The sequence below is a fragment of the Hyla sarda genome, chromosome 6, assembly GCF_029499605.1.
Source record: "Hyla sarda isolate aHylSar1 chromosome 6, aHylSar1.hap1, whole genome shotgun sequence".
Lineage (NCBI taxonomy): Eukaryota > Metazoa > Chordata > Amphibia > Anura > Hylidae > Hyla > Hyla sarda.
The window spans coordinates 77,182,740-77,210,583 of record NC_079194.1 but is presented as its reverse complement, the minus strand read 5'-3'; the positions used below and the strand labels follow the sequence as shown (position 1 = coordinate 77,210,583).

Below are 27,844 nucleotides of genomic sequence, written 5' to 3'. Positions count from 1 at the left end.
TTATTAATGCTTAAAGTGACAGTGGTCAGATTTGCAAAAAATGCTCCCGTCCTTAGGGTCATAATGGGCTCCGTCCCCAAGGGGTTAAATATTTTTAATTTAGACTCTTAATATTGTTACTAGCATATCTTTACGGTGAATAGATAAACCATAGATTTGTTCCAGAAGTTTCTGCAACTGGCCTTTTTATCTGAAATAAAGTGAAAAGAGTTGTTTTTCTGTTTCAAACTTTTTTATTGAAGTTTTTTAACACAAACAAATAAGAGTTGTTTTTCATTCGCAGAAATTTTTGTGAACTCATCGTCATTTCTTATTTTTTTCTTTTTTCTAGGACGGCTTTGGCGAGGTTTCGCCAAGCCCAGCTTGAAGAAGGGAAAGTTAAGGTAAGACTCTAGAATCCTCCCTAGAAGTAGATAATTTTTCTGACAAAATCAGACTGAATTCAAACTGCAGCTGTGATTTCTGAAGCACGAGTCATTTAGGCGTGCACCACAAAAGTTTGAGACCCCCTCAGCAAACAGCAAACTTAAAAGGTGGTTTATGAGGCTAGCAGCTTGTTGCCTTTGCAGGATAAATGTGGTTTCACGTCCGCAGTGTATCGCCGGCACTGTAAGCAGACAGGAGAACGGGCACTGTTTTTTCTGTTAAAGTTGAATGCTTGCTGCCCGCACATGAAGATAATAAGGGGCCTATGTGCTGGGGCCTGCGCTGACACACAGGAGATCTGCAGGGCATAGCCACGCCTGACTGTTGCTGACTGCTGGAGAGCAGCAAAAGCTATGCAGAGTTGTAATTGTTAACCACTTTGTCAACCTTGGGATTAGTTTATGGGGGTGAATATTAGGGACAGTTGCGCTTTAATGCTACAGATTTTCCGAGCAAAGAAAAAATTCTTTACTTGAAAATTCCAGTGCAGCAGCCTCCCATTGTTTTCAGTTGGATTCTGCTGCACAGTGGACATGGCTGAATTTTCTCAACAATGCTACCGTGGTAACTCAAACGCCGAAATAATTATTTTAGTTCATTCTTTCAGCGGAATCCGCTCTGATATACATTGCTTATTTCTGAGTGGTCCTAGCAGACAGACTCTCCACCCAGAATATTTCCGGATGGAGATTCCGTAATGTGAACGTACTCTTACAGTGATAGCCTTTCGTGTTTCTCCTACATTGCTACAGTGATGGCCTTTAGTTATTCTTCTATCATTATTGTATTAATATAATTATTTACCCCAAATAGGAAAGGCGGCCTTTTCTTGCCTCTGAATGTAACGAGTTGCCAAAAGCAGAGAAGTGGAGAAGACAGGTATGTGATCTGTTTTATGTGGTTAAAAGCACAATGCAAGACTAATTAGCTTAATTTTCATTTCCAGTAATTGATAAGGCTTGTTATGATTGAGCTATGATGAGGAAAGAGATGCACCTGTCACTAGAATTTTACACTGGTAAGCTATGTAGGAGGTGGGATAATGATCAGAAAATAGTCCTAAATCCTACAAACGTTCTTAAGCATTAACAACTAGTTATATTACACACCACAATGTTAAATACGTTTCCTTCAGACATTGATTAAGAATTTTACATTTTATGTATAGTCTGTGCACTGTTTTACATACATATATCTTTTCTATTGAAGACTGGACATTTGGGTTCAGCACATTTCTTAATCATGTCAGTCCACATCCCAGTGCCTTTTGCAGTGTAATTTCTGCATAAAATACTCCCTCTATGGCCTATTTCTGTGAGAATTTGTAAAATGGTGGAAGAAGGGGGCCAGTATTTTTTCCCCCTCCTGTTAGAGAGTTTAGGTGCTTATATGTAAAAGAGCAAAGTTGGCCAAACCCCCAAAAGGTCGCTTTCTTATGTATATGGGAAGGTTTCCATGTCCCTTTATAAATGTTGTATACAGGAAGGATTGGGCATCCTGAATTTTAATAACCAGTTTCTAAAAGTAGCCTATTCCTCTCTCCCCATTGAAGATGTGCACTTTTGGCCAAACTTTACATACATATCTATAGGCAGAACAGGAGCAATATGTGAGACTGTTAGGCCACCTTACGATTTCTTGTCTGATACTCACCTAAGTCTGTTTACATACAAGTTTTCATACTTTTCTACCCTAGTTTGACATATTCATTTTCTTTTCTTTTAATAGATCATTGGTGAGATTTCAAAGAAAGTGGCACAAATTCAAAATGGTAAGACTGTGTAACAAGTGAAGTATTCTAATTATTATTATTCTACTTAAAAGGCTTACTGCCATTAAAATTAACCTTTGATACAGACATGTCAAAAGTTAAGATCTTTCAGTGTCTCAGTGATGAAGCTAGTTATAGCCATCTGCTAATTATAGCCGGGTAAAGCGCATGGCATCACACTCCCCTGCTAGCAGTCCAATCCGACTGATGCGCTTATAATATAGTGCTTCAGTCAGATTAGACAGTCGGACAGGGATTAAAGGGGTATTCTGGTGAAAAACATTATTTTTCATCAACTGGCTCCAGAAAGGTAAACAGATTTGTAAATTACTTCTATTAAAAAATCGTAAGCCTTCCAGTATTTTTTAGCTGCTGAAGTTGTGTAGTTCTTTTCTGTCTGCCCACAGTGCTCTCTGCTGACACCTCTCTCTGTCTCAGGGACTGTCCAGAGTAGCAGCTAATCCCATAGCAAACCTCTCCTGCTCTTGACAGTTCCTGAGACAGAGGTGTCAGCAGAAAGCGCTGTTGTCCGGGGGATCTTGGTCCTCCCTTACCTGGACTATCTTTTGATCAAAGCTCCATCCTGGTCCCAAAACTTGGGGAGCCTTCATCTCACGTTACAGACTCTGTCCGCCTTCGGTTGGCTGATCAACCAGGAAAAGTCCAACCTGTCTCCCACCCAATCTCTTGTATTTCTGGGTCTCCTTTTCGACACGACAACCGCCCATGTTCGTCTTCCGTTGGACAAGCGGTGCTCTTTGCAGGAGGGTGTCAGTCGCCTACGGCGCCCCTCTCTCATTCCTATTCGCTTCTGCATGGAGGTACTGGGCCAGATGGTGGCGGCCAAGGAGGTGGTTCCTTTTACCCAGTTCCACTATCGCCCTCTCCAGCTGGCCATCATGCCCCGGTGGGACAAGTCGCCGTCTACTCTGGATCGCCAGATTCTTCTGCCCCCCTCCGTTCGTTGGTCTCTTCTGTGGTGGCTCCACTCTCCCCTCCTCCAAGGGCAGTCGTTTCTTCCCCTCCACTGGGAGATAGTCACGACCGATGCAAGTCTCCAGGGTTGGGGAGGTGTGTCTCAGGACCTGACTGTCCAGGGTCGCTGGTCCCCTCAAGAGGCTCACCCTCCACTGGGAGATCGTCCGGTTTGCGTCCAATCAGACAACGCCATGGCTGTGGCATATATCAATCGCCAGGGTGGCATGTGCAGTCACCTGACAATGGAGGAGATCTCCAAGATTCTGCTCTGTGCCGAGACTCTAGTTCCGGCCCTCTCCGCGATTACGGGTGTGGAGAATTGGAAAGCGGACTTTCTCAGCCACTCCTCCGTGGATCGCTTCATTTGACGGCATGACGGTTGAAACTGCAGTTTTGAGAGCTCGGGGGTTTTCTTCCGGGAGGATTTGCACAATGCTTCGGGTTCAGAAGCCTTCCTCCGCTAGGATTTACCACTGCACTTGGCGGGCTTATTTCCGGTGGTGTGAAGCTCAGTCCGTCTCCCTGGTTGTTTTCTTTCCTTTCCGTGCCCTTTTGGCCTTAAAGGAAATCTGTCACCTGCACTAACCTCTCGGTAGTGACAGGTAGTGCAGGTGACACTGATGACAACGGTACTCACCTTGTCCCGTTCTCTGGTGAGGATCTCCAGTAATTTTCTCTGTTAGCTACCTCCGGGCACCCGGCTTGGGGCATTCGCGGAGCTTAGTGACATCACCGCTGCTGGTCTCTCACAGCGGGACCCAGCAGAGGGCAACAGCACTAGGTGACATCACTAAGCTCCGCCCGTGCCCCAAGCCGGGTTCCTGGAGCAGAGCTAACGGAGAACATTACTGGAGATCCCCGTCACGGAACGGGACAAGATGTGTACCGTTGTCATCAGTGTCACCTGCACTATCTGTCGGTACTGACATGTTAGTACTGGTGACACTGGTGACAGATTTCTTTTAAAATTAAAATTTATTATTTTATTTATTATTTATTAAAATTTTATTTTTAAATTTTCGTTTTTTCCTCCTCGCCTTCTAAAAATCATAACTCTCTTATATATTTTCATCCATTTACCCATATGAGGGCTTTGTTTTTGCACGACCAGTTGTCCTTTGTAAAGACATCGCTCAGTTTACCATAAAATGTATGGCGCAACCCAAAAAATACTGTTAGGAAATTGAAAAGAAAACATAAATTTTGCAAATTTTGGAAGGTTTTGTTTTCACGCTGTACAATTTACGGTAAAAATTACATGTTTTCTTTATTCTGTGGGTCAATATGATTAAAATGATACCCATGATTATCGTATATACTCGAGTATAAGCCGAGTTTTTCAGCACGATTTTTCGTGCTGAAAACACCCCCCTCGGCTTATACTCGAGTGAACTCCCCCACCCGCAGTGGTCTTCAACCTGCGGACTTCCAGAGGTTTCAAAACTACATCTCCCAGCAAGCCCGGGCAGCCATCGGCTGTCCGGGCTTGCTGGGAGTTGTAGTTTTGAAACCTCCGCAGGTTGAAGACCACTGCGGCCTTCAACATCATCCAGCCCCCTCTCACCCCCTTTAGTTCTGAGTACTCACCTCCGCTCGGCGCTGGTCCGGTCCTGCAGGACTGTCCGGAGAGGAGGTGGTCCGGTGGGATACTGGTTCCGGGCTGCTATCTTCACCGGGGAGGCCTCTTCTAAGCGCTTCGGGCCCGGCCTCAGAATAGTCACGTTGCCGTGACAACGACGCAGAGGTGCGTTCATTGCCAACGTACTTCTGCGTCATTGTCAAGGCAACGCCTCTATTCCGGGCCGGAAGCGCGGAGAAGAGGCGCCCCCGGTGAAGATAGCAGCCCGGACCACCTCCTCACCAGACCACCTCCTCTCCGGACAGCCCTGCAGGACCGGACCAGCGCCGAGCGGAGGTGAGTACTGTACAGAACTAAAGGGGGTGAGAGGGGGCTGGATGATGTTGAAGGCCGCAGTGGTCTTCAACCTGCGGACCTCCGGAGGTTTCAAAACTACAACTCCCAGCAAGCCCGGACAGCCGATGGCTGCCCGGGCTTGCTGGGAGTTGTGGTTTTGAAACCTCTGGAGGTCCGCAGGTTGAAGACCACTGAGGGCGAATGATGAGAAGAGGATGATGAAGGGGGGGTGTGGGGATGATGAAGGGGGGTGGGGATGATGAAGGGGGGGGGGGTGGGATGATTACAAGGGGATGATGAAGGGGGGATGTGCGGGATGATAAGGGGATGATGAAGGGGGGATGTGTGGGATGATGACAAGGGGATGATGAAGGGGGGATGTGTGGGATGATAAGGGGATGATGAAGGGGGGATGTGTGGGATGATAAGGGGATGATGAAGGGGGGATGTGTGGGATGATGACAAGGGGATGATGATGAGGATGTTAATGACGGGTCTGGATGATGACAGGGGGGGATGAGGTATTTCCCACCCTAGGCTTATACTCGAGTCAATAACTTTTCCTGGGATTTTGGGTTGAAATTAGGGGTCTCGGCTTATACTCGGGTCGGCTTATACTTATACTTTTCTATTATTGTACCGCTTTAAAGGAAATCACAAACTTTTTTACCAAATTAGTACGTTTAAAATCCCTCTATTTTGCTGACCTATAACTTTTTTTTTTTTTTTTTCCTATAAGCGACGTTATGAGGGCTAGTTTTTTGCGCTGTGATCTGTACTTTTTATGGATACCACAGTTGCATATATAAAATTTTTAATAATTTTTTTTATCAATTTATCAAAAACAGCAATTTAGCCCTTTTTTTTTTTTTTTTAATCCATTTTTATTTCAGCTTTTCATTTATACATTAACTCTGTAAAGGCATATTACGTTTCTCAGAGATTTAAACAACAATATTCTCCCCACATTTTCTTATTTCCCAATGGAGGAAGGGTTCCATGGAGGGGGAAAGAAAACAAAATAAACCTAGACAAACCAAAACACACAGAGAAAGAGAAAAAAAATAAAAATTAAAATAAATATTATACTTCTCTCTCTCTCTCTTCCCCTCATCCCATCTCTGTCAATCCATCTCCGCCATATCAACCAAAATTTATCTTCATTCCCTCTTTTGATATATATGGCTTTTTCCCAAGCAACTATTTTTTCCATCTTTTGAACAAAATGCAGTCTGGATGGTGGATTTGGGCTATCAGCTTGCGCGCATTATATAATAATCTGCCCACCGCTAACTTTGTGTTATCTTCTATCGGCAGTTCCTCCACATAACCCAGTATACATATTTTAACCTTCCTATCAATATCAACCTCATATATTGCTCCAATATATTCTATAATTTCTTCCCAATATCTTTTAATAACCGGGCATTCCCACAGCATATGGAGTAGGTCAGCACTAGAACATATACACCGAGGACATTTTGCCACTTGTAGATAACCTATTTTAGCCAGGAATGCTGGAGTCTGATACACCCAATACAATATATACAGCTGGGATAGTCTCGCACCCTCACCCAATGCCTGATTGGGTACACTACTCATGATATTATTCCATTGATCCAATGCCACCTGTTGCTCTTCTCTCCATTTATAAAAAGCTGGTATGTTTTGCTTTTCCCAAGCCTTCATAGCTATAAATTGGTATAGTTTTGAAATAAATCCTTTCTTCCTATCGTCCTTTATTATAAATTCTAATGCTGTATCTTTGCTTCAGCAATTTTGCACTTTAATATTTTTTTTTTTTTTACGTTCACCCTACGGGATCATTAACCCCTTAAGGACCCGGGCTTTTTCCGTTTTTTCATTTTCAATTTTTCCTCCTTAACTTTAAAAAATCATAACTCTTAAAAATTTTCACCTAAAATTATATATAATGTCTTAATTTTTGCGTCACTAATTCTACTTTGTAATGACATTAGTCATTTTACCCAAAAATCTACGGTGAAACGGGAAAAAAATCAATGTGCGACAAAATTGATGAAAAAACACTATTTTGTAATTTTTGGGGGCTTCTGTGTCAAAAATGATACCTTATCTTTATTCTGTAGGTCCATACGGTTAAAATGATACCCTACTTGTATAGGTTTGAATTTGTATCACTTCCGAAAAAAATCATGAATACATGCAGGAAAATGTATACGTTTAAAATGGTCATCTTTTGACCCCTATAACTTTTTTATTTTTCTGTGTTCAGGGCGCTTTGAGGACTCATTTTTTGCGCCGTCATCTGAAGTTTTTAGCGGTACCATTTTTGTTCTGATCAGACTTTTTGATCACTTTTTATTCACTTTTTTGTGGTATAAAAAGTGATCAAAAATGCGCTATTTTGGACTTTGGAATTTTTTTGCGCGTACGCCATTGAACGAGCGGTTTAAAAAGTGGTATATTTTTATAATTCGGACATTTCCGCACGCGGCGATACCACATATGTTTATTTTTATTATTATTTACATACCGTATATACTCGAGTATAGGCCGAGTTTTTCAGCACGATTTTTCGTGCTGAAAACACCCCCCTCGGCTTATACTCGAGTGAACTCCCCCACCCGCAGTGGTCTTCAACCTGCGGACCTCCAGAGGTTTCAAAACTACAACTCCCAGCAAGCCCGGGCAGCCATCGGCTGTCCGGGCTTGCTGGGAGTTGTAGTTTTGAAACCTCCGGAGGTCCGCAGGTTGAAGACCACTGCGGCCTTCAACATCATCCAGCCCCCTCTCACCCCCTTTAGTTCTGAGTACTCACCTCCGCTCGGCGCTGGTCCGGTCCTGCAGGGCTGTCCGGAGAGGAGGTGGTCCGGTGGGATACTGGTTCCGGGCTGCTATCTTCACCGGGGAGGCCTCTTCTAAGCGCTTCGGGCCCGGCCTCAGAATAGTCACGTTGCCGTGACAACGACGCAGAGGTGCGTTCATTGCCAACGTAATTCTGCGTCATTGTCAAGGCAACGGCTCTATTCCGGGCCGGAAGCGCGGAGAAGAGGCGCCCCCGGTGAAGATAGCAGCCCGGACCACCTCCCCACCGGACCACCTCCTCTCCGGACAGCCCTGCAGGACCGGACCAGCGCCGAGCGGAGGTGAGTACTCAGAACTAAAGGGGGTGAGAGGGGGGCTGGATGATGTTGAAGGCCGCAGTGGTCTTCAACCTGCGGACCTCCGGAGGTTTCAAAACTACAACTCCCAGCAAGCCCGGACAGCCGATGGCTGCCCGGGCTTGCTGGGAGTTGTAGTTTTGAAACCTCTGGAGGTCCGCAGGTTGAAGACCACTGAGGGCGAATGATGAGAAGAGGATGATGAAGGGGGGGGGGTGTGGGGATGATGAAGGGGGGGGGGTGTGGGATGATAAGGGGATGATGAAGGGGGGATGTGCGGGATGATAAGGGGATGATGAAGGGGGGATGTGTGGGATGATAAGGGGATGATGAAGGGGGGATGTGTGGGATGATGACAAGGGGATGATGAAGGGGGGATGTGTGGGATGATGACAAGGGGATGATGATGAGGATGTTAATGACGGGTCTGGATGATGACAGGGGGGGGATGAGGTATTTCCCACCCTAGGCTTATACTCGAGTCAATAACTTTTCCTGGGATTTTGGGTTGAAATTAGGGGTCTCGGCTTATACTCGGGTCGGCTTATACTCGAGTATATACGGTAATGTGTTTTTTATTTTTGGAAATGCCGGGTGATTCAAACTTTTATTAGGGGAAGGGATAATTGAAAGGGTTAATGATTTTTTTTACACTTTTCTTATGCAACATTATAGCTCCCATAAGGGGCTATAACATTGCATGTACTGATCTTTTACACTGATTGATCCATCTCCATAGGAATGGATCAATCAGTGTTTTCGGCGATTGAATGCTCAAGCCTGGATCTCAGGCTTGAAGCATTCATTCGGCGATCGGACAGCACAGGAGAAGGTAAGAAGACCTCCTCCTGTGCTACAGCTGTTCGGGATGCCGCGATTATACCGCGGCGATCCCGAACAGCTCCCTGAGCTAGCCAGGCACTTTTACTTTCGTTTTTAGCCGCGCGGCTCAGCTTTGAGCGCGCGGCTAAAGGGTTAATAGCGCGCGGCACAGCGATCAGTGCCGCGCGCTATTAGAGGCGGGTCCCGGCTTCACTATGACGCCGGGCCCGCCGCGATATAATGCGGGGGTCACTGTGTGACCCCGCGTTATATCGCAGGACCGGGACTCATGACGTACGCATACGTCATGGGTCCTTAAGAGGTTAAAGGGATACTCCGGTGAAAGTGCCAGAAAGTTAAACAGATTTATAAATTACTTCTATTAAAAAATCTTAATCCTTCCTGTACTTATCAGCTGCTGAATACTACAGCGGAAATTATTTTCCTTTTGAAACACAGAGCTGTCTGCTTACATCATGAGCACAGTGCTCTCTGCTGACATCTCTGTCCATTTTAGGAACAGCTTATGTTTGCTATGGGGATTTCCTTTTACTCTGGCAGTTCCTAAAATGGACAGAGATGTCAGCAGAGAGCACTTTGGTCATGATGTCAGCAGACAGCTCTGTGTTTCAAATGGAAAATAATTTCCACTGTAGCAGCTAATAAGTACAGGAAGGATTAACATTTTTTAATAGAAGTAATTTACAAATCTGTTTAACTTTCTGGCACCAGTTGATTTAAAAAAAAAAGTTTCTCACCGTAAAATCTCTTTCTCAGAGGATCCATTGGGGGGGACAGACCGTGGGTGTATGCTGCTGTCTCTAGGAGGTGTGACACTATGGTAATAAAAAAAAGTCGGCTCCTTCCAGCAGGATATACCCGCCTCCAGGCCCTGAGCTAATCAGTTTTAGTTCCAGAGCAATAGGAGAGGACCGACAGGTCAAAGAAGAACCAAACTGTCCGAGAACCATATAAAAAAATACAACTGAACACACCCTCAGACAGAAAACCGAAGAAAACCCCAAAAAAGGGTGGGAGCTGTGTCCCCCAATGGATCCTCCGAGAAAGAGATTTTACGGTAAATTTAAAAAAAAAATCTCCTTTTCTCTATCGGCTCCATTGGGGGACACAGACCGTGGAACGTACCTTGGGTGGGCAGATAAGCAGTCAGGCAAACGGCCGTTCCACTGCCACCTGCAACACTTTACGGCCCAGACTATCATCAGCCGATGCGAAGGTATGAACCCGATAGAACCTCGAGAAAGTGTGCAAAGACGACCAGGTAGCCGCCTTGCAAATCTGCGAGGCCGAGGCTCTGTTCTGGAGAGCCCAGGATGCCCCAACAGAACGGGTAGAATGAGCCACAACCCTGAAGGGAGGATAAGCTTCCGAAAAGGCAGACCGAATCCACCGAGAAATGGTGGCCTTGGAAGCAGGTTGTCCCTTACGACGACCTTCCGTGAGGACGAAAAAGGAATCACACTGACGAAACGAAGAAGTAATAGAGAGATAGGACCTAACAGCACGAACCACATCCAGTTTGTGGAGTAAATGCTCCTTAGGATGAGAAGGAGCAGGACAAAAAGACGGGAGGACAATGTCCTCATTGAGATGAAAAGCTGAAACCACCTTAGGCAAAAAGGAAGGATCTGGCCGGAAAACAACCTTGTCCTGGTGGACCACAAGTGGAGCGCGCCTTATTTTGAGGCAACAAGGAACTCTTACCCCCCCTGTGGCCTCAGAGATACTCTCTTCAAGGCGCTTGCCAAAAAGACGGCCACCCGTAAAAGGAAGCTCAGTGAGAGACCTTTTGGAAGCGGCATCCGCATTCCAAGCTTTAAGCCTCATAGAACGGCGGAGAGCAGCTAGGTGACCAACAGCTAAAGCAGAACAATGGGCTGACTGCATGGAAGCTGTGCACAGAAATTCCCCAGCTTTAGAGCATTGGAGAGCCAGAGTAGACAGATCCTCTGGGGGGATCCCGCTAGGATACCCTGACGGAGTTTTAGGCACCACTGCGATAGGGCCTTGCACGCCCATGTCGAGGCGAAGATGGGAAAAAGCGAAGAGCCAGCTGCTTCAGAGTCACACTTCGCTAAGGACTCCACCTTCTTGTCCGTGGAATCCTTGAAGGCAGCCGCATCTGCCAGTGGCAGTGTAGTAGCCTTAGAGATTCGGAAGATTGGTGAATCCACTGAAGGAGGGGAAACCACCTTAGTGACAAGATCCTTGTCAAATGGATAACGTTCTTGAATCGTTTTTATTCCCGGGAACCTCTTGTCTGGATGTTTCCATGCAGATTCCAGAATGGCGTCAAAGTCAGCGTGAGAGCTGAACCTTTGAGGTGCTGGCTTAGCACGATGAAAGGATACTTCAGGAGTTACATCCGAAGATCCTGGGTCCTCTAAGTGAAAGGTGTCTCTTATGGCTGCGACCAATGAGTTCAGCGTTTCAACTGTACCCGAGCGGTCCTCTGAGTCAGATGCCGATTTGGAAACCTCGTCAGCCAGTTCACCAGGAGAATGTGAACGAGTGGAGGCAGTCCTGGAGGGTGGTGACCCTGACCGGGTACGCGGCTCTGGCGTGGTAGAGCGGCGACTCCGAGAACGTCCTCTGTAGGAGCGACGTTAGTGACCAGATGACGGGGGGACGGGACCCACGGGGGAAGCGCCCATGCCTAACTGAAGACTCAATGGAAGAGTCGAACGAGGCACCCTTAGTACGCTTGTGAGAGCGTGAAGTATGTGGGGAAGAGGAGCGGGCCCCCAGAGAGGGCCGGCGCAGGGCAGACCCCTTCAAGGCGGACGCCACTTCCCGGGAGGCCTCAGCTACCGAACAGGAGACTTGAGTCAAGTCCGCCATATACTGGGTCTTAGAAGAAACCCAGGCTGGAGGGGCGGCTGAATCCACCGGAACCAAAAGGGCATCCGGGGGTACCAGGGGGAGTAGTGGGGCAGGCAGAGAGCAAGTGGGCTTAGTAGAGCCAGACATCTTAGCATTACAGTGCTTACAGACGAAATAAGACACCAACATTCCAGTTTTCTGTTTAGAGGGAGGAACAGCTCTGGGTACGGACATAATGAGAAAAAGACAGGAACTTTCTCACCCTAGTCTGTGTCCCCTGGCAGCTGCAGTGAGGAGAACTCGGCTCGGTGCTGCTAGAGTGTAAAACGGGCCAGCCAATAGCCAGAGAGGGGCGTGCCTGAGGCAGAGGCACTAACTGATTGTCCCCTACTGAAATTCGCACCCACGGCGCTAATTGGAGGCCACTTCGCGCCTCTAGGGAGCTCCGACAGCCCAGGGGGCGGAGCTATGAGAAGAGCGGAGAAGAAGCTGTAATGGCGCCCGATCCTTGTCCCGAGCGCACATGTCAGCCGCATATGCGCTCAGGAGGAAGTGAGCAGGCGGCCCAAACGCCGGCAGCGGCTGCCGGTGAAAACGAAAGTAAGCCGGCGCTCAGAGTGCCCGGCCAGAACGAGCGCCGCGGCTGTCAGACGCATATAAGGTGCCGCGGTCAAAGCCGCACAGTAAACACCACACACACAGTGAAGCAGTAAAAACACATTCACACAGTGTAAAAACAGAATGCATGCCCCCTAAGATGCCACTGCTCGCCTCAGAATAAAAGTCAAGCCCCGGTATAAGCCAGCCCCATAAACCTGAAAAGGTGGGCCAAAAACTGAGGGTCTCCAGAGGTTGCAAGTCCGCACCTAAGGAAGAAAAGGGAAATGTACTTACCTCAGTCAGAAGAACTTACCTAATGGAGTCTTCCATGAAGTCTTCAGTCAGCTTTTTGTCACCTGCATCACGCCTGGCTGCTATGCACGAGCGAGGCTTGCAGGGGAATAGGGGGAACCCGGACCCATGAGGTACCAACCCAGGTGCTGACCGTTGGCGGGGGGGTGAACAGCGCATACACGCAATGTCTGTGCCCCCTTACTTGCAATGGGGAAACAGGGAACCGGAGTCCCTGAGTCCCCACCTGAAAACATGAATGAAAAAGGAATAAAAAACGAACACGTCCCTATACTAGAAAAACAATAAATCAGAAGACCTGGTCTGGAGAATTCCAGACCATGTCCACCTCCTTCAGACATTAAGCTTAAACTGATTAGCTCAGAGCCCGAAGGCAGGTATATCCTGCTGGGAGGAGCCAACTTTTTTTTTTATTACCATAGTGTCACACCTCCTAGAGACAGCAGCATACACCCACGGTCTGTGTCCCCCAATGGAGCCAATAGAGAAACAAATGTTTTCAAATCAACTGGTGCCAGAAAGTTAAACAGATTTGTAATTTACTTCTATTTCAAAATCATAAAGGGGTATTCCAGGATTTTTTTTATTTGACTATGTTATAGGGGCTGTAAAGTTAGTGTAGTTCATAATATAGTGTCTATACCTGTGTGTGACAGTTTTCTCACAATTCTTCTGTGATTTTCACTCCAATATTTGTTACCAGCATACAAAATGACTGTTGTCTCAGATTTTTCCCAGCTTGCAATGCGGCCGAGATCTGACTCACTAGTCAGCTGATGACAGGGAGCCTGTCTGCTTCAATGAGTGGAGAAATTGCTGGGTGGGAGAGAGATCAATCTGCAATAACTGTAGGCACCCTGATTGAAAACCACACTGATTTGAATGGATGCAGCTCATTTATGTTTCAATGGGTGGGGTGGCTGATGTGTGGGAGGGAGGAAAATGGAATTGTGGGATTTGTAGTCAAGAAAAGGAGACAGACGAGACAGGTGTCATCAGAAAGCACTTAGACAGAAAAGAACTCAACTTCAGACGCTCATAAGTACTGAAAGGATGAACATTTTTTATAGAAGTAATTTACAAATCTGTTTAACTTTCTTGAACCAGTTGATATATAAAAAAAAGTTTTTTTCCTGGATAACCCTCTTTAAATGTACCTTCACCGCTATACCCATACAGATTAGAATAATAAAGTTGGTTGAACCTGCTTGTTTTTGGCTGGATCAGCCGATTGTCTATGGCATTGTTTTCCAACCAGGGTGGCTCCAGCTGTTGCAAAACTACAACTCCCAACATACTGGGAGTTGTAGTTTTGCAACAGCTGGAGACACCCTGGTTGGAAAACACTGGTCTATGGTGTGAGTGCCTTCCAATTCTCCCCTGACCATTGATGTCAGGTAAGAGAAGAATTTGGCATGTTGGATTTACACTGCTGGTCATTTTGTTCAGTGCGTGCGTGCGTGGTGGAGAATGTGAAAAAATTGCATTCACAGGAGAAAATCAAAGCAGGTGCTGGCACAAGAATGATGCAATTGTTTTTTTTTACATTTTTACCAGGCACGTTTGATAATTTCCCTCCAAAATGACCAAAGGTATTCCAGACTGTTCTCCAGCCAAGGATAACAATAGATGTTTAACCTCCTGACATCTCTAATAGGTCTTTAGCCTTTGCCTCATTTATGCCTTTTCATTTAATTATCACAACAATTCTGTAGAACTTGTTGTTTCTTCGCGGCATGTTTTATGTTCCTCCCCAGACTGATGTAATCCTGGAGTTATCGCTGCTACAAATAGCAACTTTCCATTTGAGCAAACGCCATGTACTGTTTTTAGCTGCCTTTATTAAAGGAAGGTGGAAAGCATGGCCTAATAGTTTCTCTGGTGTATCACTGTGTAGGCAGTAACCTTGAAGAAAACATTTTAGATGAAAAGTGGAAAAAAAAATTTCATTTATTTTATTAAGTTTCATTTATGGCTTAGTAATACACAGCACTTCCATACACAATCAACAGAGCCAGAAACAAATGCTGTACTTGGTTACTAAAGCTCAGCTTCCACTGAAGTGAGTAGGAACTTAGCTGCATGACTTATACAGTGTACGGTGCTGCCGTATTCCAGACTCATTCACACTGTATGGGTGTCGCAGCTCTGGCAATCCACTGATCCACTGGGTGCAAGGTGTCCTATAAAACCCTTTAAAGGGGTTATCCAGGAAAAACTTTTTTTTAGATATCAACTGGCTCCAGAAAGTTAAACAGATTTGTGAATTACTTCTATTAAAAAATCTTAATCCTTTCAGTACTTATGAGCTTATGAAGTTGAGTTGTTTTTTTCTGTCTAAGTGCTCTCTGATGACACATGTCTCGGGAACCGCCCAGTTTAGAAGCAAATCCCCATACAAACCTCTTATACTCTGTCCAATTCCCGAGACAAGGAGAGACGTCAGCAGAGAGCACTGTTGCCAGGCAGAAAACAACAACTACACTTTAGCAGCTGATAATTATTGAAAGGATTAAGATTTTTTAGTAGAAGTAATTTACAAATCTGTTTAACTTTCTGGAGCTAGTTGATAAAAAAAAAAAAAAAAAAATTTTTTTCCTGGAATACCCCTTTAAGGCTGGGTTCACACCACGTTTTTGCAATACAGTTCCCGTATCAGGTTTTTGATAAAAAAAACGGATTCCCCAAAACCTGACTAAACAAAACGTGTGTAAAAATTTTAATCCATATACGGTTTGAAAAAATGATGTCCGGTTGCATCCGTTTTTTAAGAAAAAAATGTATACGCTTTTACCTTTTCACTCCATTATGAATAAAGTTTCACTTGTTTGATTGAAATTCCAAGAAAAAAACTGCAAAGTCAAACGCACATATGGTTCTGTACGGTTCCCATTGACTTCCATGTTAAAAAAAAAAATAGGTTTCAATACGGTTTTTCACCTGGACCAAAAACCGTGGTAGGCTACGGTTTTGGGTACGGGTAAAAAACTGACAAAACCGTACAGGATGCAAAACAGACACAACCTGATGCATCTTTTGGTATACGGTTTTCAATGGAGAATCAATGCATATGGTTTTCAATACGGTTCCGTATGGTATTCAAATTGAAAACGTATACGGGAACTGTATTGAAAAAATGTGGTGTGAACCCAGCTGAGCTCTCAGGTGCTGTCCCTTGTTTTTAGACTGTATAATTTAAGATTACAGTTGGGCATTATTTTTGTCAATAGAGCGTGGCCCTATACACGAACAGTGGTTTTAAAGGTGTGCCTTCAGCTGTTGCAACACTACAGCCTTTGGTTGACCAAGCATGCTGGTACTTGTAGTTTTGCAACAGCTGGAGGCACACTACTTGGAAACAACTGCACTATGACACTGTTCATTGACCTCTTTATGTATCTATGAAGCAATAGTAGTGCTTTGACATAAAAAAAAATAATAATAATAATAATAAATAAAATAAAAAAAATTATAATCTCTTTACATTTAGCTGGTCTTGGAGAATTTAGGATTCGTGACTTGAATGATGAAATAAACAAGCTAATCCGAGAAAAGGGTCACTGGGAGGTCCGAATAAGAGAGCTGGGTGGTCCGGATTATGGGGTAAGTAAAACTCTTAAGTTGACCATAAACAAGATTTAGTGCTGCAAACACATAAAACAAAGAATCTTTATTTTACATTGGTCATCTCATATAGATTAACCCTGTCCATAAGCCAGTGTTTCCCAACCAGGGGAAATAGGGGATAAGATGTCTAAGCACCGGAGTACCCCTTTAATCATATAGTGGAGGAGATATCTTTCGGGAGTTCCCAATGTATTCCCCCACCACACACTAAAAAAGAACCGTGCAAAAGACCTTTACTTGTCTTAAAGGGTTATTCTAAGGTATACTACTTAACCATAGGATAAGTTGGGAGTTTGACGATCGTCAAACATTGTTAATGTAGTCGTGCTTGATGCCTTTTTGGTTGCTTGACATTTTTTTGCCGCACACCATTTTCCTTATTTCTCCCTTAATAATTGACTTCTAAGCACATTATTTCTCTGCATTAGAAAATTAACAAATTTGACTTTTTTTTTTCTATATTAGCGTATAGGGCCCAAGATGCTTGACCATGAAGGCAAAGAAGTGCCAGGAAACAGAGGCTACAAGTACTTTGGAGCTGCTAAAGATCTTCCAGGCGTTCGAGAACTGTTTGAAAAAGAGCGTAAGTGCTTTGTCCCCTTGAATCTAAAAGCAGTCACTAAAAAGTGGATATAATCTTAAATAGATTTGTGAGTTCATTGTATAAACTTGTACTAATCCTGAGCTGCAGGTTTTATCATAGTCCAGAGCTGCATTCACAATTCTGCTAGATTTAGAACTTAAAGCATTTCCTTACTGTCAATAGAACATGGTGTTCAGATGGCTGTATAACATGAGTTGTCATAGCTCTATAATGAAGGTGGAATATATGTGCTGACATTTCTTTTAATGTTTCTTTATTGGAGCATTTATTTTGAATATATTTTAAAGGGGTACACTGGTGGAAAACAAATCTTTTGAAATCAACTGGTGCCAGAAAATTATACAGATTTGTCAATTGCTTACCGTATATACTTGAGTATAAGCCGACCTGAATATAAGCCAAGGCCCCTAATTTTACCCCAAAAACCCAGGAAAAGTTATTGACTCGACTATAAGCCTAGGGTGGGAAATAAATCATCCCCCCCCCCCCCCCCATGTAATCATCCAGACCCCCGTCATCATCCAGACCCCTTTCATCATCCCCGCCTGTCAATCCCTTCATCAGTGGTCTTCAACCTGCTGACCTCCAGATGTTGCAAAACTACAACTCCCAGCATGCCCGGACAGCCATCGGCTGTCCGCGCATGCTGGGAGTTGTAGTTTTGCAACATCTGGAGGTCCGCAGGTTGAAGACCACTGATGAATCGATTGACGGGCAGAGAGTTCACTCGAGTATAAGCTGAGGGGGGCTTAAAAACTCGGCTTATAGTCTAGTATATTTAAAAATCTTAATCCTTCCAGTACTTATCAGCTGCTGTATGCTCCAGAGGAAGTTGTGTAGTTCTTTCCAGTCTAACCACAGTGCTCTCTGCTGACACCTCTGTCCATGTCAGGAACTGTCCAGAGCAGGAGCAAATCCCCATAGCAAACCTCTCCTGATCCAGACAGTTCTTGACATGGACAGAGGTGTCAGCAGAGAGCACTGTGGTCAGACTGGAAAGAACTACACAACTTCCTCTGTAGTATATAGCAGCTAAATACTGGAAGGATTAGGACTTTCACATAGAAGTGATTTACAAATCTGTTTGAAGCATATGTTCACACTGAAGAAATGGAGCAGAATTGAAGAGGAATAATTTAGGTCAGGAAAATCTTTTTTATTTTTATTTTTTTACCATTTTCTCCCATCCACGGAATTCGTGCAGAATTCATTGACCTCAATGGGCTTTTACCCATTTGTCTGTCTTCAGGCAGAACAGAATTCTGCATCATAGAAGAAATTCCTGAGTGTGAACAGGCAGCGGAAAGTCCATTAAAGTCAATGGAACTTTCATTGTCAGATGATTTGGAGTGGAATAAGTGACGACCAGAATTACTCAAGTAAATTCCTCTCCAATTCCTTAGTGTGAACATAGCCTTTTAGATGCTGCAATTGACTTTTTGATCCCAGCATCTGATGGGTTGATGAAAGACATAATGAGCACACTTCATACACACAAGCCGTGACCAGGGTGTACATGTACGCCCTGTGTTGTTTAGGTGTTAAAGTGAAGTTTCTACATTTGATCCATGGAGTTGTAGTAAAATAAGTACAATGTGATTAGAATTTACTTAATCTAGATCACACGGCTGCACTTTTTCACTACCGCTGGGAAGTTTTTCATTGAAATCAAGTATGTCGCAGATAAACTACTCACTCATTGAGAAGATGCTGCATCACGCTGGATTCATCCAGTTTTATTCAGTGCATAAGGCTCAGTCACATGAAACAAGGTCTAGAGCTGTCACGCTTCTTTATTACGTTTAGGTCAATGAATTACCCCAGTTGTAGTCGGTGTTTCTAATTTTTTAATTGGGCAAGAAGTATTGGCCCTCAAAAATCTAATGGAGATATGTGCAGAGTCAGTATATAGGACTATTTCTGTATATTTTTTTAGAAAAAAGTTAGATGTAAAAAAATATACTGTACATGACATGGGGATTGTACTCTTGGGGCAACTTTATTTAATATTTCAGTAATTGTAATCAGGTCTAGTACTAGAAGTATGTCTGAAGAAATGTATAATAACAAATAAGATTTCCTGAACCAGTGCCTCTCTTCCTCCTGGTATTGTTGTTCAAAATTAGTCTGTAAAGAATTAACAGGAAAAAAAAAAAAAAAATTTTTGTTTATATCAACTGGCTCCAGAAAGTTACAGATTTGTAAATTACTTATTTTAAAAAATCTTAACCCTTCCTATAATTTTCAGCTGCTGAAGTTGAGTTGTTTTCTGTCTGGCAACAGTGCTCTCTGCTGACATCTCTGTCTGTCTCAGGAACTGCACAGAGTAGAAGAGGTTTGCTATGGGGATTTGCTTCTACTCTGGACAGTTCCCGAGACACGTGTCATCAGAGAGCACTTAGAAAAGAACTCAACGTCAGCAGCTCATAAGTACTGAAAGGATTTTTTTATACAAGTAATTTACAAATCTGTTTAACTTTCTGGAGTCAGTCGATTTTTTTCTGGATAACCCCTTTTAAGATTTCTCTGTCACTTTTCATAATAAATATGTCTACATTTCTGTTTGTAGCTGCTCCTCCACCCAGGAAAACACGAGTTGAGTTGATGAAGGATATTGATGCCGAGTATTATGGGTACAGGGATGAAGATGATGGTGTGCTGGTCCCTTTAGAGCTAGAGGAGGAAAAGAGAGGTAATGGTTTTTGGATGATAATGGGAGTGGCCATTGTTTTTTTATACTGCCATTTTCTTTCTGCTTTTGTCCCACTGTTGGTTCTGCGCAGGGCCGCTGGGGGTGAGCTCTGTTTGTCAGTTAAGAGTACGTTCACACATACAACAACGTACCCCAACTGTGCAATGCAGTGTTTCCCAACCAGAGTGCCTCCAGATGTTGCAAGACTACAACTCCCAGCATGCCTGGACAGCCTTTGTCTGTCCAGGCATGCTGGGAGTTGTAGTTTTGTATCACTTGGAAGGCACCCTGGTTGGGAAACACTGGTGTAATGTAAGAGAAGAGGTGGTGAAGCCCTGGAGCATAGTAAACCTCGGGCCCCTCCTCTCTGACTGTTAAGACAACTCCTGGCCAGGATACAGAAGCTGTTTTTATGGAAATACAGGACAATACTAATGTAAAAACAGGTTTGGCTGAAACAGACTTGTTAAGCCCTAATGCACTGTGTGTACAGCTGAACAAATAAATACTTTGAGACAGTTGCGCTTTAAACATTGTGTTCTGGTACTTTCATTGTTGCTACATTAGTTGTCATTTAATTTCATGTCACATATATTTCTAGGCCATAAAATGTGTAAGTGATAAGTGCTTATCCATTCCATAATGAAATCAGTTTGCATTTAAACAGAGGTGGGCATAAAAAAAATAATAATTTTGATGTGTCAGAAAGACAGATCTTAGACCCCCGACCAATCCCTAGTTAGAGCCAAGAGAAGTGTGCGCTAGGAGGATTTTCTCTCAGTACTTTACCATGTGATGGAAAAGGTTAAAAAAAAATGTTGGAAAATAAACCCCTGGATAAACAGTGCATCTCTGGACAGGGGTAGATTTAAAAAAGCATAATTTATTAATACAAAAACTAGGGATCGACCGATATTGATTTTTTAGGGCCGATACCGATAATCTGGTACCTTTCAGGTCGATAGCCAATAACTTCTACCGATATCCCGGTAAAAGTTATTGACTATTCCCCCCCCCCGACACTTTAAATCAATGAACTGCAGAGACCGCCACCCGCTTCTCTCCCCCTGCCTGTCCTGGGGTCCTCCTGAGTCCAACCACCACCGCTGCCCCTTCGCCTCCCCCATTCCCGGTGTTATAATTACCTGTTCCCGGGGTCCGCGCTACTTCTGGCTCCGGCGGCGTCCTGAGCTGTCAGCGCACTGACTGTGACGTTGCGTTGAGGACGTCACTCGTCATTGTGCAGCGCACAGCAACAGAGCAGGACGCCGCAGGAGCCAGAAGTAGGATGGGGAGGCAATGGGGCAGCGGCGGCGGTATGTGGCCAGAGGATGGGGGAGGCAATGGGGCAGTGGCGGTGGTATGTGGCCAGAGGATGGGGAGGCAATGGGGCAGCGGTGGCAGTGGTATGTGGCCAGAGGATGGAGAGGCAATGGGGCAGCGGTGGTGGTATGTGGCCAGAGGATGGGGAGGCAATGGGGCAGTGGCGGTGGTATGTGGCCAGAGGATGGGGAGGCAATGGGGCAGCAGCGGCAGTGGTATGTGGCCAGAGGATGGGGAGGCAATGGGGCAGTGGCGGTGGTATGTGGCCAGAGGATGGGGAGGCAATGGCGCAGCGGCGGCAGTGGTATGTGGCCAGAGGATGGGGAGGCAATGGGGCAGCGGCGGCGGTATGTGGCCAGAGGATGGGGAGGCAATGGGGCAGTGGCGGTGGTATGTGGCCAGAGGATGGGGAGGCAATGGGGCAGCAGCGGCAGTGGTATGTGGCCAGAGGATGGGGAGGCAATGGGGCAGTGGCGGTGGTATGTGGCCAGAGGATGGGGAGGCAATGGCGCAGCGGCGGCAGTGGTATGTGGCCAGAGGATGGGGAGGCAATGGGGCAGCGGCGGCGGTATGTGGCCAGAGGATGGGGAGGCAATGGGGCAGTGGCGGTGGTATGTGGCCAGAGGATGGGGAGGCAATGGGGCAGCAGCGGCAGTGGTATGTGGCCAGAGGATGGGGAGGCAATGGGGCAGCGGCGGCAGGGGTATGTGGTCAGAGGATGGGGAGGCAATGGGGCAGCAGCGGCAGTGGTATGTGGCCAGAGGATGGGGAGGCAATGGGGCAGCGGCGGCAGTGGTATGTGGCCAGAGGATGGGGAGGCAATGGGGCAGCGGCGGCGGTATGTGGCCAGAGGATGGGGGAGGCAATGGGGCAGAGGTGGAGGTATGTGGCCAGAGGATGGGGAGGCAATGGGGCAGCGGCGGCGGTGGTATGTGGCCAGAGGATGGGGAGGCAATGGGGCAGCGGCGGCGGTATGTCGCCAGAGGATGGGGGAGGCAATGGGGCAGAGGTGGAGGTATGTGGCCAGAGGATGGGAAGGCAATGGGGCAGCGGCGGCGGTGGTCGTCTCTGGGGGGGGTAGAGCAGAGCATTATCTGCAAGGTAATTACCGATAATGTCCAAAATCATGAATATCACCCGATAATATTGGCCAAACCGATAATCGGTCGATCCCTAAAAACGCATTTCCATCCTGGATCGGGGTCTTCATCAGGTAATGTGACGGAGACGGTCACACAATGCAAGTCTATGGGACCACCTCAGTCCTGAAGGGTAAGAAACGCACAACCGTACATGCTTCTCTTCCAACTTGAGAACTCAGACCTCGACCGATCAAAACTTTTGACATGTCAAAATTTTCTTTCTATGACCGGTACACTCCCAATGCATTATAAGCCCAAATAGAATGAACACTAGAATTCTGTACATAACTGGGATCCTTTTTAGTAAAATGATTTGGCTTTGACTACTAACCAGATTGGTTCATGCAAAGCCCTGCAGTAATTCACTTCCAGATTTCATTGCTTTTCATGGGAAAATATCTTTTGAATCTTTTCTTTTATTCCAATTGCTTTTTCAGCCATTGCACAAGCCGTGGAGAAATGGAGAATAGAAAAGGAAGCCCGTCTGGCATCTGGGGAGAAGAATGAAGAGGAGGAGGAAGTAAATATTTATGCAGTGACTGCCGATGAGGTGGGGACACTTTATTTATTTATTTATTTTTTAATTAATGTTTTGGTTTAAAAAAACAAAAAAAAAAAAAACAAACACATTTGGACAGTAAAGGAGGGGGCATAATCAGAACAATGTTTTCTGAAACCCTCTTGTGGTTGCCCTCACCTTATGCCAGTGTTTCCCAACCAGGGTGCCTCCAGCTGTTGCAAAACTACAACTCCCAGCATGCCCGGACAGCCTTCGGCTGTCTGGGCATGCTGGGAGTTATAGTTTTGCAACAGCTGGAGGCACCCTGGTTGGGAAACACTGCCTTATGCATTATTGCTTTGTGCCAGTCAAATAAATCTTCACTCGGTTATGGAGTAGTTAATAGTGTACAAAACTGGTAGCAGTAGTAATGAAGTGCACACTCAGACTTTAGCGTAACTAGGCTGAGAAAAATATATTTTTGTGTTATTTTCCTAATTCTTATTTCCAGAAAGGAAGAAGTAATAGATCAGCTTATGCCTTCAATTATTACGATCCCTTTCCCGTTTAAGATTTTCCTGCCCTGACAGCTTAATAATATAATTGGAGGCATACTCGAATACAGCACATGACAGGGAGATGGTGCTTGCTTGTTAAAGTCATTGTAACTTCGAAGACTTGCTGTGGACATTTGCGCCAAGCATAGGGGAGTTGACCAGCGGTAACATTAAAACCACTGAGAAGTGAAGTGAATAACGTTGATTCTCGGGATGTATTAGGCAGCGAGTGAGCAGGCACTTGAGTTGATGTCAGAACACGCTGGCCGACATTTATCATTGTCTTTAGACTGTTTTCTGTGTCTAGAAAAGGCGCATAAAAAGGCGCAAGCAGGGTTTATTTGCGCCTTTTTGGTTTACACATTTCTGCTGATTTTGAGTTGCAGGTTGAGTTGTAGTTTTGAAACAGCTGGAGGCACCCTCGTTGGGAAACACTGCTCTGGACAATGTTCTGTTGGGAAACCCTGGGTCTTGGCATTCATGTGGATGTTACTATGACATGTACCATCTACCTAAATATCGTACTGACCAAGTACACCCCTTTCATGGTAGTGGTATTCCTCAAAGGCAGTGGCCTCTTTCAGTAGGATATTGCCACCTGCCACTCTGCAAAACTTGTTCAGGAATATGACAAAAAGATCAAGAAATTTCCTTTTGGCTTTAACCCCTTAACGACCAAGGACGTATATTTACGCCCTTGGCCGGCATCGGGTCGGTACCGGCATGTATCTGGAGACGACCCGGGGCTAATAGCGAGCGGCAGCGATCGCGGTGCCGCGCGCTATTAACCCTTTAGATGCGGCGTTCAAAGTTGAACGGCGCGTCTAAACCGAAAGTGAAAGCTGCCCGGCTGCTCATTGGGGCTGATCGGGACCACCGCAGTGAAAATGCGGTGTCCCGATCAGCTGGGACACGAGCGGAGGTCCTCTTACCTTCCTCCGGTGCGTCCCCTCGGCGATTGATTGCTCCAAGCCTGAGATGCAGGCTTGAGCAATCGACCGCCGATAACACTGATCAATGCAAAGCTATGGCTTTGCAGTGAACAGGGTATAAGAAATGTCATTTAACCCTTTCCCTAATAAAAGTTTAAATCACCCCCATTTTCCCATAAAAAAAAAACCATGTAAATAAAAATAAATATAAACATATGTGGTATCGCCGCGTGCGTAAATGTCCAAACTATAAAAATATATCATTAATTAAACCGCACAATCAATGGCGTACGCGCAAAAAAATCCAAAGTCAAAAATAATGTATTTTTGGTCTCTTTTTATATCATGAAAAAATGAATAAAAAGCAATCAAAAAGTCTGATCAATAAAAAAAATGGTACCGCTAAAAACTTCAGATCACGGCGCAAACTATGAGCCCTCATACCGCCCTATTAGCGTTATAGGGGTCAGAAGATGACATTTTTAAACGTATACATTTTCCTGCATGTAGTTATGATTTTTTCCAGAAGTCCGACAAAATCAAACCTATACAAGTAGGATATCATTTTAACCGTATGGACCTACAAAATAAAGATATGGTGTCATTTTTACCAAAAAATGTACTGCGTAGAAACGAAAGCCCCCAAAAGTTACAAAATGGCATGTTTTGTTTCCATTTCGTCGCACAATAATTTTTTTTTCTGTTTCTCCGTAGATTTTTGGGTAAAATGACTGAAGTCACTGCAAAGTAGAATTGGTGGCGCAAAACATAAGCCATAATATGGATTTTTAGGTGCACAATTTAAAGGGTTAGGATTTTTAAAAGGTGAGGAGGAAAAAACGAAAGTGCAAAAACGGAAAAACCCGTGGTCCTTAACCCCTTAAGGACTCAGCCCATTTTGGCCTTAAGGACTCAGACAATTACATTTTTACGTTTTCATTTTCTCCTCCTCGCCTTCTAAAAATCATAACTTTTATATTTTCATCCACAGACTAGTATGAGGGCTTGTTTTTTGCGCGACCAGTTGTCCTTTGTAATGACATCACTCATTATATCATAAAATGTATGGCGCAACCAAAAAACACTATTTTGTGGGGAAATTAAAAAGAAAAACTCAATTTTGCTAATTTTGGAAGGTTTCGTTTTCACGCCGTACAATTTACGGTAAAAATTAAATCTGTTCTTTATTCTGAGGGTCAATACGATTAAAATGATACCTGTTATTATATACTTTTATATTATTGTTGTGCTTAAAAAAATCACAAACTTTTTAACCAAATTAGTACGTTTATAATCCCTTTTATTTTGATGACCTATAACATTTTCATTTTTCCGTATAAGCGGCGGTATGGGGGCTCATTTTTTGCACCATGATCTGTACTTTTTTTTATACCATATTTGCATATAAAAAAACTTTTAATAAATTTTTTATAATTTTTTTTAAATAAAATGTATTAAAAAAGTAGCAATTTTGGACTTTTTTTTTACGTTCACGCCGTTCACCGTACGGGATCATTAACATTTTATTTAAATAGTTCGGACATTTACGCACGCGGAGATAGCAAATATGTCTAAATTTCTTTTTTACGCTTTTTGCGGGTAAAATAGGAAAAAACTGATGTTTTACTTTTTTATTGGGGGAGGGGATTTTTCACTTTTTTTTCTTTTATTTTAAAATTTTTTTACATTCTTTTTTTTACACTTGAATAGTCCCCATAGGGGACTATTCATAGCAATACCATGATTGCTAATACTGATCTATTCTATGTATAGGACATAGAACAGATCAGTGTTTTCGGTCATCTTCTGTTCTGGTCTGCTCGATCTCAGACCAGAGCAGAAGACGCCGGGAGCCGGACAGAGGCAGATGAGGGGACCTCCTTGCGGCGTTCTGAATGATCGGATCCCCGCAGCAGCGCTGCGGGCGATCAGATCATTCATTGAAATCGCGTACTGCCGCAGATGCCGGGATCTGTATTGATCCCGGCATCTGAGGCGTTAATGGCGGACACCCGCTAGAAAAAAATTGTTTATATATCAACTGGCTCCAGAAAGTTAAACAGATTTGTAAATTACTTCTATTAAAAAATCTTAATCCTTTCAGTACTTATGAGCTGCTGAAGTTGAGTTGTTCTTTTCTAAGTGCTCTCTGATTACCCGTGTCTCGGGAACTGTCCAGAGTAGAAGCAAATCCCCATAGCAAACCTCTTCTACTCTTTACAGTTCCCGAGACAGGCAGAGATGTCAGCAGAGAGCACTGTTGTCAGACAGAAAAGAACAACTCAACTTCAGCAGCTGATAATTATTGGAAGTATTAAGATTTTTTAAATAGAAGTAATTTCTGGAGCAAGTTGATATATAAACATTTTTTTCCCCTGGAATACCCCTTTAATTCCCCAGATACCAATTAGATCGACTATCTTTGGGATGTAATTAAAAAACAAGACTGAACCATGGAGGCTAAAACCTCACAATTGAAAGGACATGAAAGATCTCCTTCTCCTTTCTTGGTGCCAGATAACAAAGGACACCTTCAGATGTCTTATAGGGGGAGATTTATCAAAGCCTGTGTAGGGAAAGGTTGCTGAGTTGCCCATAGCAACCAATCAGATCACTTCTTTCATTTTTAAAAAGGCCTTTTCAAAAATGAAAGAAGCGATCTGATTGGTTGCTATGGGCAACTCGGCAACTTTTTCCCTACACAGGCTTTGATAAATCTCCCCTCAAGTCTCAACAGGTCAAAGCAGTTTTTGTGTCACGAAGGGGTTCTCCGCAGTATTAGACGTGTATTAGGCTTCAATGTTATAGCTGATTAATGCGTATAGTAGCCTTAATTCACTCTTCTTAACATTTGCGATCTTTTAAAATTTTGAAGGATTAAAGGAGAACTGCGGTGCAATACTTTTCCCTTGTGCCCGGGCTGCAAAAACTAAAAAAAAAAAACTTTCACCTTCCCATGTTCCTCCGTTGCGCCGTTATTCCTCCGGTGCTGCTCTGCTTATTGGACCCGGATCATCACACACTGGTGCGTATTGCCGGCCGCAGCGATATCCAGCCTCGACCAGTGATAGGCTGAGCGCACTGTTATGTAAGGAGCCCGGGCAGCAGGGAGAAGGGGGGCCCGGGCTCCTTACATTACCGTGCGCAACAGGGGGAATGTAGCAGGTAAGTTAAAGTTTTTTTTTTTGTTTTTGCAGCCCGGGGACAAGGGAAAGGAAAGTGTGGCACCGCAGTTCTTCTTTAACGTCATTTAAAAAATTTTTGGACACATGTCAAGAAAGGTTGCACCAAGTCTCGCTCCTGAGACCTGCAGTAAGCATGAGTTATACACCTGGGAAGTGCGGAGAAGCGTGCGCCTCACTCCTCGGTTGGCAATCAAATTTTATCTTTTCGCTATATACGGTAAATTTATGGAGTGAAGTAGAGCGCGCCACGCACTTCCTCTGTTACTCTTGATCGATGTGGGTGTCAGGAATGAGACTCAATGCAATCTAAACTTTTGACATGTGTGATCTAAACTTTTGACAACTTTTACCATTTTTTAGAAAACGTCTAGTACAGGTGGCTAGCCCCAAATGGTCATGTGTCTAGAACATGATACTGGGCACATGACAAGGGCACCGCGTGATCATGTAATTAGGGCAGAATGTGACCAGG

General features: G+C 44.5%; 1 protein-coding gene across 1 annotated transcript in view; it reads left to right on the top strand.

Annotated features, from left to right (window-relative positions):
• ISY1 (ISY1 splicing factor homolog) overlaps positions 1-27,844 on the top strand; it is a 46,798-nt gene that overhangs the window by 13,163 nt on the left and 5,791 nt on the right. Inside the window, exons 3-9 of the mRNA XM_056528257.1 lie at positions 332-383; positions 1,240-1,305; positions 2,155-2,197; positions 16,302-16,414; positions 16,904-17,021; positions 19,612-19,734; positions 22,637-22,749. Coding sequence (XP_056384232.1) covers positions 332-383; positions 1,240-1,305; positions 2,155-2,197; positions 16,302-16,414; positions 16,904-17,021; positions 19,612-19,734; positions 22,637-22,749 — 628 coding nt within the window. The remainder of the gene's footprint in view (positions 1-331; positions 384-1,239; positions 1,306-2,154; positions 2,198-16,301; positions 16,415-16,903; positions 17,022-19,611; positions 19,735-22,636; positions 22,750-27,844) is intronic.